We start from the raw sequence: 14,688 nt of genomic DNA, 5'->3' as shown, positions 1-14,688 counted from the left end.
TTTATTGGCCAAGTGTGATTGGACACACAAGGAATTCGTCTTGGTGCATATGCTCTCAGTGTACATAAAAAAAAAAAATACGTTCATCAAGGTACAACATTTACAACACAATATGGAGATTATTATCAAAACGAGAAAAGGAAGGAAATGCTTGAAATCTGTCTGGGCCAGGAAAAGCCTTTCTCGGAGCTGCTCTGCAAAGCCACACGGCCGCCTCTTTTCTGAAAGCAAAGCGACCTGGGAGTTTCACTTCATTTTCCTTCACAACTACTCTGGCATCACTTCTCAAAGTTTGGGGAATTGCTGGAGAATAACCACCCCTTTTTTTCCTTCATGCCTTTTAGACTAGACTAGACTAGACTAGAATTTTTTATTGGCCAAGTGTGATTGGACACACAAGGAATTTGTCTTGGTACATACACTCTCACTGCACATAAAAGAAAAGATACCTTCATCAAGAATCATAAGATACAACACTTAATGATACTCATAGGGTACAAATTTAACACTTAATGATACAACACTTAATGATAGTCATAGGCTACAAATAAGCAATCAGGAAACAATATCAGTATAAATCATAAGGATACAAGCAACAAAGTTACAGTCATAAGTGGAAGGAGATGGGTGATGGGAACGATGAGAAGATTAATAATAGTGCTGATTTAGTAAATAGTTTGACAATGTTGAGAAAATTATTTGTTTAGCAGAGTGATGGCGTTCGGGAAGGAACTGTTCTTGTGTCTAGTTGTTCTGGTGTGCAGTGCTCTATAGCGTCGTTTTGAGGTAGAAGTTGAAACAGTTTATGTCCAGGATGTGAGGGGTCTGTAAATACTTTCACAGCCCTTTTTGACTCGTGCAGTATACAGGTCCTCAAATGGAAGGCAGGTTGGTAGCCATTGTTTTTTCTGCAGTTCTAATTATCCTCTGAAGTCTGTGTCTGTCTTGTTGGGTTGCAGAACAAACCAGACAGTTTTCCAGGGTTGATGCTTAGAACAATAACACCAGAAGCTCTTTGTCCTCAGCTAGCATGCTGTTCACTGATCTTTGAAGCAATGGAAAATTATACTGGGATAAGAAGTCCAACTGGCATCAGGAGGCCAAAATATGTAAAGAAATACAGCAGGTAGTCTTTGACTTACGACGACAATTGAGTCCAACGTTTCTGTTGTTAAGTGAAAACATTTGTTAGTTGAATTTTGCTCCATTTCTCCAGTCCCCTAATCATCTTTGTTGCTCTTCTCTGCACTCTTTCTAGAGTCTCAACATCTTTTTTACATCGTGGCGACCAAAACTGGATGCAGTATTCCAAGTATGGCCTTAACCAATGCATTATAAAGCAGTATTAACACTTCACCTGGTTTTGATTCGGTCCCTTTGTTAATGCAGAAATGGGTGGGAATTTTATTTATTTTGTCCAACATGTATTTTATGACAGATACAGGTCGTAAACATAATTATAAATACACGAAAAGGTTACGAATTGAAGGGAAGCAGTAATAAGGCTATAATAAATAATACTAGAATATAAAATTCTGGTATATTAGAATTAGTAGAAACTTGTTGTTCTGTAACCATTAGGTTCCTGTAATACATATATAGCCTTTGTATTTGTATAACACACATATATTGTACCTTTATATCTGTAACACAAATATGCCTTTGTATTTGTATCACATATATTGTGCCAGAATTGGGTACTAAGCTGATGTCTCTGGGGTTATAAAAAAGGACATCATATCTTCCCCAAGGTGTGGCTGTTGCCTCACATGCATTGTATCTGTAGGTTCTGGATATTTCCTGATTGCTTATTTGTAGCCTATGACTATTATTAAGTGTTGTATCATTAAGTGTTAAATTTGTACCCTATGACTATCATTAAGTGATTTATATTGATATATTGACCATCAATTGTGTTGTAAATGTTGTACCTTGATGAACGTATCTTTTCTTTTATGTACACTGAGAGCATATGCACCAAGACAAATTCCTTGTGTGTCCAATCACACTTGGCCAATAAAGAATCCTATTCTATTCTATTCTATTCTATTCTATTCTATTCTATTCTATATGGTCCCACCCAGTATTTTGTTTTTGGCCATAAATAAATCTGCTTCTTTTTGTAAGCCTCGTCTTGAGTCTCTCCTTTTGGTATTCTGCTGACTCAAGTATATTTTGGGACCTTACAGAATAAAAGAAACATTAAGACAGGGGACGGTAGGCATGCTGGTGCGCTTAGGCACGCCCCTTATAGATCTTTCGGGGATCTGAGGCAAGAAAGGACCGCTGAAACCCTGAAAGGTCTCCCTCTCCGGAGATCCAGAGGCTCATTCATAAAACCTGTTGTGTGTGCGCAGACTCCGGTCCACACTAACCGCGGGAAAATACTTTAAACCTATTGGCTAAAGACTGCCAGCCTTCTATAAAAGAGCGCTGCCAGCCTGAAGCCTTTTTGCCTTTCGCTAGTAACGGATCAATAAAGACAAATCGTTCCTTTTCCCCCGGCTTCGACTCCGTTCTTCGCCCAATCTAACAAAACCAAAAACTGCTTTGATTTTGGGAGAGAATTCCCATAGATGCCCTCGGGAGCTCCCTAAAGCATCCGGGGAGCTTCCGGCTTCTCTGCTTTGCTGCCCCTCCAGAGATCCTGTCCTTTAATCAATCCAAAAGAACAGCTTTTGGCAGAAAAAGTTGCCGATTTTTCACAAACTCCGCCTTGATCCGGGAAAGCGCCTGATTTGCAGGTATCGCTGCAAAACCGAAACTGAAAAAGGGGCTTCCTCTGAGGAAGGGCGCGAGTCCGCTCGAGCTTCCGCAAGCATCAAAAAACAAAACAAAACCCGAACACCGGCCGAGCGAAGATTTGGCTTCCCGCGGCGTCTGAATTTTCAAAGCAAGCAACCCGCCGACGTGAGCATCTCCTTCGGCGGTGGGTAGGGTGTTTATGCCGCTTGTCGTCGTTTCTTGCAAAAGCGGCTGAACCTCTGGAGGGTTTTGTGTGCGTGGCTTTAAAGGGGCGGAAAATCCCTCCCTCGCCAAGTGGAAAATGCAAGTATGGCGCGGGGAGGGAAGGAGGGAGAGTTGGGAATTTGTCCGCTTTGAGGGGTTGTTCTTTTCCTATTTTAGAATAGAACAGAATAGAATTTTATTGGCCAAGTATGATTAGACACACAAGGAATTAGTTTTTGGTGCATACACTCTCAGTGTACATAAAAGAAAAGATACCTAATAATAATAATAATAATAATAATAATAATAATAATAATAATTTAATTTGTATACCGCCCTTCTCCCGAAGGACTCAGGGCGGTGAACAGGCAGATAAAATAAAAACGATACATTTCAATAAAAACAATATTTAAAAAACTTATTCCAATAGCCTAAATTTAAAATACAATACAAAATATAAAATAAACCCCAATAAAATCCATATTTAAAACCATATTAAGCCAGTCCTGCTCGAAAGAATAGATATGTTTTAAGCTCGCGGCGAAAGGTCTGGAAGTTGAAGTTGGAGGTCTTGACCTTCGTCAAGAATCATAAGGTACAACACTTAATGATGGTCATAGGGTACAAATTTAACACTTAATGATACAACACTTAATGATAGTCATAGGCTACAAATAAGCAATCAGGAAACAATATCAGTATAAATTTTTGAGCTACTTTTGAAGGGTGTGAAGTTTTGGGGTGATGTATCCAACTATCACGGATGATAAATACAAAACGCATCGCAGGGAGGCAGGTGAATATGAGTCGGATTAGCCGTCCATCTCTCCTCTCCTTCACCATCAAGCCCAGAGCTTCCTCTTTGTCTCCTTTGCAAAACCGGGGGGGGGGGGGTGTTGTCATGCCTTGCAACCTCCAACATGTCCCCCCCTCTGGTTTACATACTTTGTAGTTTAGTTATTTGTCAATCATATATAAGAGAACAGATAAAAGTATAAACATAATTGGGATACATGAAAAGAGTAAGTCAAAAGGAATATTAGGACAGAGACAGGCACGCAGGTGCGCTTCTGCATGCCCCTTATAGAGACCTTTTAGGAATGGGGTGAGGTCGACAGTAGACAGTTTAAGCTTAAAGTTTTGGGGGCTTGGGGAAGAAACTACAGAGTCAGGTAGTGCATTCCAAGCATTGACCACTCTGTTGCTGAAGTCATATTTTCTGCAATCTTTTGAGTTTGTATCTATTGTTTGCTCGTGTATTGTGATTGAAACTGAAGTAGTCATTGACGAGCAGGACAGATACTTATGACTATATGACTGTAACCTTGTTGCTGGTATCCTCACAATTTATATAGACTGTTTCCTAATATGATTTGATTGCTTATTTGTTCCCTACGACTATCATTAAATGCTATCCCTTTTGATTCTTAGGAACGTATCTTTTCTTTTATGTACATCGAGAGTGTAGGCACCAAGACAAATTCCTTGTGTGTCCAATCACACTTGGCCAATAAAAAATTCTCTACTATCTATCTCTGGGGTCCCCAAATTTGGCAGCTTTAAGACTTTTGGATTCAACTCCCAGAATTCTCCAATCAGCTATGCTAATTCTGGGGGTTGAAGTCCACAAGTCTTAAAGCTGCCAAGTTTGAAGATCTCTGATCTATCTATACTATATATATGCCCCCCACCCCCCAGTTAGTACAGGTAGTCCTTGACTTACAACAATTTGTTTAATGACCATTCAAAGTTAACCACAGTACTGAATAATAGGGACTTCGGATTGTTTTTCACACTCTATGACCATTGCAGCATTCCCGTAATAATATGATCAAAATTCAGGTGCTTGGTAACTGGCTCATATTTATGACGGTTGCAGTATCCCAGGGGTCATCTGATCCCCTTTTGTGACCTGATAAGCTAAGTCAAGGGGAAGCCAGATTCACTTAACAACCGTGTTACTAACTTAACAACTGCAGCGATACACTTAATAACGGTGGCAAGGAAGATCATAAAATGGGGCAAAACTCACTTAGCAGCTGTCTTGCTTAGCAACAGAAACTTTGACCTCAATTGTGGTCGTAAATCGAGGAACTGTACAGCAAAGCAGGTGTTAAATGGGCTTTGCCCCATTTTGCGATGTCTTTTTGCCACAGTTGTTAAACAAATGACTGCTGTTAAGTTAATAACACAGTTGTTGATTGTATCTGGCTTCTCCTTTGACTTTGCTTGTCGCAAAAGGGATCACGTGGCTCTGGGACACTGGAACTCAAAAATCCAGGCCAGCTGCCAATTGTCTGAATTTTGATCAGATGTCTACAGGGAGCGGCAAGAAAAATGGTCACAATTCACTTTTTCCAGTGCTATTGAAACTTCGAACAGATACTAAAAGAATTGTAAATTGAAAAAAGAACATTGGTTTCTTAGGGCTTTTGGCATGCAATGCTCAGTTCTGGCTATGCTTCACTGCCACACACTTCTAATAAGAACCCTGCCTTTCTCAACTGATGGAGCAGAGGATGTTTTTTATTTAGAGGTTTAAGTGGCGGCAGGTCTGACACGTTGAGGGGTTTCCCTGCCCTGCAGCGGGCTGTGAGAATTACCTGGAAGAAGAGGAGGAAGAGACGCAGCCCAGGCAGCGGTGAGATAAGAAATTTCTGTGTCCAAAATAGGCATGCAATTTGAGAAAACATCTCAGGGTTTATCCTTCCTGGTTCACTTTAGGATAAAGGCAGGAAGCGCCTCCAGACTCTGTTTCTGTAACCCTGTAACAAAAGTAGTTTTAGGCTTCATGACAAGGGTGAAATGCTCCCGGATAAGACCGCGCGAACTAGTAGCGATCGTGGCCGGTAGACACACCCGCCTGGAGTGTCATTACTTCCTGGTTTTAACCAAGGAGTGATGTGGTTTTTTTACCTTCTGAGCATGCGCAGAAGGTCTGCGTGCGGATGTGATGCGTGTGGGGCGCGTGCATTTCCGAACCGGTAAGGAAGGTAAGTAGATTCCACCCCGGTTCATGACTTTGGGTGTCCAAGTCTGATCTGTCTGGGAGGGCAGACAGCCCTTCGCCTCAGTCTTCCAGTACTTGAGGGGCTGTCACAGACAAGAGAGGGTTGACTTATTTTCCAAAGCACCTGAGAGCAGGACAAAAAGTAACGGATGGAAACTTGTCAAAGGAGAGATCCAACCTAGAATTAAGGAGAAAATTCCTGACGGTGAGAAGAATTAACCGGTGAAATGCTTGCCTTTTCAAAAGTAGTGGGTGCTCCATCATTATCATCGTTTTAAAGAAGAAATTGGACAGCCATTTGTCTGGAATGGTATAGGGTCTTCGGCTTGGGCAGGGGGTTGGACTAGAAGACCTCCAAGGTCTCTTCCAACCCTATTATTCTATGTTCACTTAGCAGGCAGAAATAGAAGCTGTTCTAACTTGGGAAACCTGTTCAGGCTCTCTTTGAATCGACCAAAATGGCTTCAGTACGAGAAGTGTCCAGTTTCACTGAAGACCTGCTGTGCCCCATTTGCCTCTGCCTCTTTCGGGAGCCCCGCATGCTGAATTGTGGCCACAGCTTCTGTGCTCCCTGCCTGGAGCCCTGCATCCCCAAAGGGCAAAGACGAGGGCACTGCCCCGAGTGCTGCCAACCCTTCGCTTTGTGCCACATAATGATCAACCGAGCCCTCTGCAACTTGGCCGAGAAGGCCCGGCTTCTAAAGCTGGAAGAAGGGACTCAGCTGAGCAGCACCGGAGGCTGGCACTTCTGTGAGGAACACGAGGAGCCTCTCAAGCTCTTCTGCAGCCAAGATGAGGAGCCCATTTGTGTCATCTGCCGGAACTTGCCTCAGCACCGGGGACACGACTTCCTGCCCATCAAAAACGCGGTTCAGACCTATCAGGTAAGAATGGGACCTGGGAGGAGAAGGAAGGTGGCCTCTGGTTGAACAAGACAACCGTTTGTTTAATGACTGTTCAAAGTTACAACAGCACGGAAAAAGTGACTTGTGACCTTTTTTCCACTTTCTCTTCCTTTTAGAACCAGCTGAAGGCATCTCTGGAGCCTCTTGAGGAAGGTCTCAAGCGGTTGAAAAGGAGCCAGTGCCACCAGCAGGAGAACATTATCGAGTTAAAGGTGCAGCTGAGAAGTGGTGATGGTTGGGACTTTCTGTTTAATGCTAAACTGAGTGTATCTTCTCTCTCTTCAGCCCAGCAACTATTGCTGTCGATGTGAATGGGTGGGCATGGCTAAGTGGCCATGACTGGGTGGGTGTGGCCAACTCAATGTCACTCACACCGAGGGCTGCATTGCCGCCCTCTACTCACCCCTCTCCTTCCAGCCCTTCCTTAACTCCCTGCCCAGGCTCCTTAGGGCCCCAACAGGAAGCAGTTGTTGGAGCTAAGCAGCCACCACGAGAAAGAGTTGGCAAAACTCAACTGAGTTGGCTTAGTTCAAATTGGATCTGACCAAGAAGGAGACTCAGCAGAAGCACCTCACTGAGGACTATGAGCATAGGCTTTCCAAGCAGAGGGAAGACCTGTGGGAGTGCAAGGCCAGGTACCGGTGCCTGGAGGCCCAGTGGGCTGATACGTCAGCCAGTTCCAGGCCATGATGCAGTCCCACTGGAACAAGGGCCTCCGGCTCATTGCCACCAGTGGCAATTTCCTCCAGCCTTCACCCAAAGCCCCACACCAGGAGGCTGAAGCAGACCCCGAGTCGGAATTTCTGCCCCCCTCCGACCCACACAAAAAGACCCCAAAGGGGGAGATTCTCTGCAGCGATACAAACGTTCATTGTATGTATCCAGCCCAGGGGCCATAGTTTGAGGACCCCTGATTTAGTGCAATATTAAAAAATGCAAAAAAAAAAAAAAGAATTCTGTGGACCACCAAAATTTTCTCGTGGACCACCGGTTGGTGACCGTTGCTCTAAGATACAACAAAGAACAGTTAACAATTAGAACTTTGTGTACCGATAGAAGGGAATATTTGCAGCTCAGGGTTGAACGGTGGGGGTCTTTGGTGCTTTCTGAGCTTGGTTGTTTTCTTGCAGATGTTTCGCTACTCAACTACATACAACTGTGTGTGTATGTACACATATGTGTGCTGTCAGTACAGTACATTATAAAATGCAAAAGATTTAAATTGTTGGTGTTGCTTAGGTAATCATTATAGTGGTATTCATTGATTGATTATGAGTTACCTGACAGTGAAATGGGTGCATATAAGTTTAATAAATATATAAAGTAAATTATATGCTATCAAGTAGTTTTTAACTCCAAGCAAAACGGAGTTTCTCCATGACAATTTATTCCTAACCTGGTTTTTCAGATCTTCCAATGGTGCCCCCATTGCCACTGTAACTCTGTCCGCCATCTTTGCATTTGTTTTTCCTCATCTTTTTCTTTCCATCTTTCCTAGTATTAAGAGTCCCCTTCAGAAAGTTAATTCTTTGCATCACATAGGATGCAAAGTAGGATGTTTTGAGTCATTAGTGCTTCAAAAAAGAAATCAAATGAGTTGATTTGTTTGATGGTTCATTGATTTATTTTTTCATGGCTGTCCAAGGTGTTCTCAGGAGTCTACCCCAAAACCAACCCCATTGTGGACAGGTGATCATTTCTCTTTGACCAAACCACAACCTTTTGCTGTGCCCCCTCTCTGTTTTTCCAGACCTGCTCCAAATCCTTGTCGGATCATATCTCTGAAGAGTTTGGGAAGATGCACCAGCTGCTGAACGACAGAGAGCTGGCTATAAAACAGGCCTTAGAGAACCAGACAGAAAAGAACTTGGCGCAGATGGAAACCAAGTTAAAGGAACTGGACTGCAAGATGGCTTCATGTTCAGAAACTCTGTGTCGTGTACAAGCCGGCCTTGAATGCAAAGACCACTTTAGTTTCCTTAAGGTAAGGAGGATCGTGAGTTGTGGGGTTTTCTTGGGAAGAAGAAAATTGCTGGGTGCATAGATTGCACAAAAATATTGTTAGAAGAATAATTTGGAGTTCCAGCTTGAGCCGGGATGGCACAAGAATAAATAAAAATGTGATTCAGACAGTTGTGAGAGAAATATTTATTCTAAAAGCAAAACAATTTGATTTTAAGGGCAGGCTGCAGAGAAACGGGGTACGGTGGCAAACCTATAGAGGGAGCTTATCTGGGATGTTGTTGTTGTTTGTTGTTGTTAGTTGCGAAGTTGTGTCCGACCCATCGCGACCCCATGGACAACGTTCTTCCAGGCCTTCCTGTCCTCTACCATCCTCTGGAGTCCATTTAAACTCATGCCTACTGCTTCAGTGACTCCACCCAGCCACCTCGTTCTCTGTCGTCCCGTTCTTCTTTTGCCCTCAATCTTTCCCAGCATTAGGCTCTTCTCCAGTGAGTCCTTCTTTCTCATTAGGTGGCCAAAGTATTTCAGTTTCATCTTCAGGATCTGACCTTCTAAAGAGCAGTCAGGGTTGATCTCCTCTAGAACTGACCGGTTTGATCGCCTTGCAGTCCAAGGGACTCGCAGGAGTCTTCTCCAGCACCAGAGTTCAAAGGCCTCAATTCTTTGGCGCTCAGCCTTTCTTATGGTCCAACCTTCACAACCATACATTGCAACTGGGAGAACCATAGCCTTGACTACACACACTTGGCACTTGGCAAGGTGATGTCTCTGCTTTTTAGTATGCTGTCTAGATTTGCCATAGCTTTCCTCCCCAGGAGCAAGCATATTTTAATTTCTTAGCTGCAGTCCCCATCTGTGGTGATCTTGGAGCCCAGGATGTGGAAGTGTTTATGTTGAGGTGTGTGTGTATATGTGTGTGTGTGTTTGTGAACATACAGTTCTGTTGGGAAACTTAATTTAATTATCTCTATGTGCTTGCAGACATCCTTTGATATGTGGATTAGGCTTGGGTAACTTATTTTGGAGGTTGAGGCAGTTTGCTAATTTAATTAAGCTGGCGACATTGATTCTTGGACCGTTGTAGATTCTGTTAATATTTTTAAAAAGGAAGATGTAAACAGTACAAAGAATAAAATATATTTGGATATAAAACTTCTCACACCATGATTTGTTCAATTAGGATTTGTCACGACTGACAATATCACTTTTTTAAATCTTTGTAAGCCATCCAGAATCACTGAGAGCCAGTTGGGTGGCCAAATTGATTTTCTTAAAACAAATAAAATAAGTAGCACTGATTTCCTGTAACAATTGCTAGACTCCATAGGGTTTGTTCATGTAAAGGAGAGATCAATCATTACAGTATATGCACCTTCATCACCTTGGGTTTTCTGTGGCATCTCAAGCACTCTACAGTCCTCAATTTTTGTTTCTTATATATGTATATATGTTGTGATTTTATTTCACTGGGATTTTTTTTTTCTGATAATAAACTAGGATATTTATTTTATTTATTTATTTATTTTTGTATTTTTATACCACCCTATCTCCCTAGGGACTCAGGGCGGTTCACAGCCAAATAAAAATATACATATAAATACAAAATAAAACATCAGTTAAAAAACTTATTAGAAATGGCCGAATAATTAAAAATAACAATATACATAATAAAACCCATTTAAAACCAATTTAAATTTTAAAATGATATGATCTTCAGAGAGCAGAATCTGTTCTGCACCATTAAAATTTAGAACTCTTTGGCAGGAAAGTGGGTGATAACCGTGGAATTATTTTACCTATTTACTATTTATCTTACCTTTCTTTCTTTTTCCTTCCTTCCTTCCTTCCTTCCTTCCTTCCTTCCTTCCTTCCTTCCTTCCTTCCTTCTTCTCCCACAGGAGGCAAAAGAGTTGCTAGAGAGGTGAGTAGTGTTTCTCTTTTCTTATACATCAAATTACAGCCAAAGTTAGGATCAACATTTCCTTTGATAAGCCAGGTGGTTGTTAAATGTCCCCTCCCAACTTTTTTTTGCCACCGTTGTTAAGTGAATCGGTGCAGTCACTAAGCGAGTCGACATTGACTTTGCTTGCTCCAAGCCAGCTTGGAAGGTCGCAAATGGCCGTCACGTGACCCCCAACATGGCAATTATGGTAAATGCAGGCTGCTTGTCAAGTACTTGCATCCTGACCACGACCAACAGCTGCAAATGTGAGGACCGGTTGTAAATCACTCTTTTCAGCATTGTTGTAACTTTGGTCCCTCGATGAATGGTTGCCAAGTCCAAGACTACCTATATAATAAATACACGAAAGGAAGAAAAGCATGAACCAACATTACATTAGTTTGCCTCCTCGCTGTAGGCATAATGGGCTTGGCTTGTATCAGGGGCAGCTGTGGTGGCCCAGGCAGGGATGGGGGGGATCCACTTTTGCTAACCGTTTATTTTGGTAGCACTCTGCTAGCGGAAACGGAGCTCGGGGGAAGGAGCCTGTGCAGCCACCCCGGGCTCCATTTTTGGCTGTGATGGCCTCCTGCAGCCCTCTACCAGCAAAAAGGGCCACTGCGCGCGACCCTCTCAAGCCCCATTTTTGCTGGCAGAGGCATCGTGGGTCAGTCCTTCATTGTTTCCAGGGTGGCTCCACGGGCCAGATCTAAGCACTCTGTGGGCTGGATCTGGTCCGCTGGCCTTGAGTTTGACACCCCTGATACAAGATATATTACTTTGCCTCCTCATTGCAGCCATGACTTCCTCTTCCACCTCTCAGAAGCCAGAATGAGTAGGTGAAGGAACTCCATACAGTATATGGAAGTGAAGATGGCTCCTTATTTACTTCCATTAAAAACACCTCTACTGCAATTATAAAGTTGGCTCCTCTTCCTTCTTGGGAGTAGAGGCAAAGCAAGGTTGATTTGGCCATGAAAAGAGTTTAACTGGGAGGGAGAATGTTCTTCTGGCCCTTTGGCTCCTACCCAAATCACTTCTAAAATCTCTGTAAAACTGCAAAAAGAAAGAAGTGGAGATTCTCTTGAGTGAGACTTCCCTTCTGATGATGACGTGGGCTTTTTCTTGGCCACAGCATGGCCATCGCTTTCTCCTGGTTTTTGAGCTTCCCTAGGAAGCTTCCCATCAGGTCTGAATCTACCTAACTTTTTTGGAAGTCATCCTCTGCTGTGATTATTTTTAAAAAATGCATGTGTGCTTCTAATAAAACCTGATTTATGGAGCAGGAGGCAGTCCCAGGTGTAATTGTCTTCCAATTCTAAATCCTTCCACTTTCGTCCAATATTTTTCATGTTTTTTTCCCCTTAGTGCACAAAATCCATTAAAGAGGCAAAATAATAATAATAATGATGATGATGATGATGATGATGATGATGATGATGATGGAGCATCATTCTTTTTTGATCAGAAGTATTCAGATATCTCTCTGTAGAAGGACCGCGATCTGATTCCTCTAGTTTTGATAGAATTGGGGCAGCTTATTCTAAAATGGCTGATCCTTGGGATGCTCTTCTCCTTCAGGGTCCGTAATGAACAAGGAGCTCAGGACAAACCCAAACTAGATGCTGAACTGGTAGGAGAAGATGGGCTGGAGGCCAGCGGTGAAGACACACATGAGTCTGAGAATGAGACTGATGAAGACGTTGAGGAGGAGGAAGATGAGGAGGAGGAAGAAGAAGATGAGGAGGAGGAAGAACAAGAGACAGAAGAGGAAGAGGAGGAAGATGAAGTGGTGGCTGTAGACTTGAACCTGGGCGAGTTTAAAGGACCTCTGCAATTCTACGCCTGGAAGGAGCTCCTGGATGGGCTATATCTAGGTGAGTTGAGGTTTTAGACCAAATGTATTGGTTATTGGTTTATTACTTTTATCCCGTTTTTTTTTTTGAGGAAGTTCAAGGCTATGTACTCCACAGCAATAACCCTGTAATGTGATGATGATGATGATGATGTTATCCATTAAGTCATGTCCAACTCTTGGTGATTCTATGGGCCAGGTCTCTCCACATCTTCCGATCTTGCACTGCTTCTTTGAGTTCTTCTATGCTCTGACTGGGGTCAGCTTTGATGGTGTCAACCTACTGTGTTCTTTGATGGCCTCCTTTCCATTTACCACTAACTCTTCCAAATATAATTGCTTAACGCTATAATTACCCTATTGTATACCGCATTTCCCCAAAAATAAGACCCTGTCTTATAATTTTTTGAATCCTGAAATAAGCGCTTTGGCCTTATTTTCGGGGACGTCTTATTAATTTGGGGCGCGTGGAGCAAGACGGGGCTCCTCTTGCCGTCTTACCTGATTTCCAGCTCTGTCTCCCTAACCAGAGGAAATGGTGGGGACCAGCTGTGCATACTTTTAAATTTTTACGGGGAGGGCTTATTTTTGGAGAAACATGGTATAATTACACCATCATGTAGTCTGGGCTAAAAAAGAGAAAGGAAGCTTCAGACATACCGGGGATGGCAGTAGCTTTATTAACAGCTGGCTAATATTACATTCATTTGTTTCTAATTTTTTCCTGGACCACTTTATACTCCTGCAATACCCTGCTGCACAAGTCCGCTCTTGTTCATTCTGAATTCTTTCCATCTTTCCTCTCCAGTTCCTACAAGGATAACTTTGGACTGCAAATCAGCTCATCCTGGCTTGGTCTTCATGCAAAAAGCCACTGGGGTCCAGTTCAGACCTGGCCAACGGTTTTGGCAAGAAAAACCGGAGATGTTCACTTCCACCCGGTGTGTGGTGGGACGGAAGGGCATTACCACTGGGCGCTTCTACTGGGAGATCGATGTTGGGGACAGCCCCGGTTGGATAGTGGGGATGGCCAAAAAGTCTGTGGAGCGCAAGAAGCAGCTGAAATTTCTGCCCAAGGAAGGTATTTGGGCTATTGAGCTGAAGGTGGGAGAGTACCAAGCTCTGAGTGAGCCCCGTACGCCCCTCCCGGTCTGCAGAAGGATGGAAAAAGTTGGGGTCTACCTGGACTTTGAAGGGGGGCAGCTCTCTTTTTACAACAGCAGCAGTAGGTCCCACCTCTACACTTTCCAAGCATGCTTCCATGAAGAGCTGCTGCCCTTTCTCAGCACTCAAAGCGACTACCCCCTCAGGGTGTGGAACCTGGAGCTTTGAGTGGAACCTGGAGCTCAGGGTGCTCTTAGCATTGCAGAGAACAGCCCAGTGAAAGTTGAAAACATTGAGATGCGTTAGGATGGCTGTTTTAAGAGTAAGTCCATTCTATTCCCTCTTTGCAAGCAATTGCTGGAAGATTTTTATTTATTATATTGTTTTAATATGCCTGTGAACCGCCCTGAGTCCTACGGGAGATGGTGCGGTATATAAGTTTGATTAATAAATAAATAAATAAATTTGAAACTGGTCTGACCTGACTGTGGTCTGTGATGATTGTTCTAGGCACAGAGAGTGCTATAAGTGTAGTTTTCAAGTTGACCTTCTATTTCCCAATGTTTAATTTCCTTGACCCGTCGACCGCAGTGAGGATAGAGGTTGCCTCTGTCCACCTGTGGTGCAAGATTTTTTTACCTGATTTCAATGTGTTCCACTGCAGGCAAAAACAATGACGACAAGCCATGCTTCCTGTCCTTGGTAGGGAAGGCCTTAGTAGAAATGTTCAAATATTCCAATACTGGGTTGTGTTTGTATGTGTAACAAGTGATGGTTTTCCTCATCACCCTATAATGCTATAGGGCATTGCAAATCAAAACAAGTAGACACAAGGACAATTGTCCCCCCCCCGCCCCCAATGCTATCATCATGCTAAACAACTAATTCCCACAACACTGTCTTATTCCCCGGGGATGTCAAACCACCCAGTAGGGCTGTATTACTACTATCCTTCTCA

The 14,688-nt window shown here is 43.1% G+C and overlaps 1 protein-coding gene across 6 annotated transcripts; it reads left to right on the top strand.

The window, feature by feature from the left end:
* The first annotated feature begins 2,782 nt into the window (after nucleotides 1–2,782).
* On the top strand, nucleotides 2,783–14,199 carry LOC131190035 (zinc-binding protein A33-like). 6 transcript variants are annotated; one of them, XM_058166873.1, is made up of 7 exons: nucleotides 2,783–2,910; nucleotides 6,357–6,843; nucleotides 6,981–7,076; nucleotides 8,615–8,848; nucleotides 10,728–10,750; nucleotides 12,353–12,648; nucleotides 13,435–14,199. In XM_058166873.1, the coding sequence occupies exons 2-7, from the start codon at nucleotides 6,418–6,420 to the stop codon at nucleotides 13,956–13,958; spliced, it is 1,599 nt and encodes a 532-aa protein (XP_058022856.1). In that variant the 5' UTR covers nucleotides 2,783–2,910; nucleotides 6,357–6,417; the 3' UTR covers nucleotides 13,959–14,199. The 6 variants fall into 6 exon arrangements, with proteins under 6 accessions (XP_058022856.1, XP_058022855.1, XP_058022857.1 ...); XM_058166872.1 differs by having other exon boundaries at nucleotides 2,797–2,929; XM_058166874.1 differs by having other exon boundaries at nucleotides 2,813–2,910; nucleotides 6,354–6,843.
* Nucleotides 14,200–14,688: the final 489 nt, after the last annotated feature.

The sequence above is a fragment of the Ahaetulla prasina genome, chromosome 2 (assembly GCF_028640845.1).
Source record: "Ahaetulla prasina isolate Xishuangbanna chromosome 2, ASM2864084v1, whole genome shotgun sequence".
NCBI classification, from domain to species: domain Eukaryota; kingdom Metazoa; phylum Chordata; class Lepidosauria; order Squamata; family Colubridae; genus Ahaetulla; species Ahaetulla prasina.
Note: the sequence above shows the minus strand (reverse complement) of the source record. Positions and strands in the feature narration are given on the sequence as shown.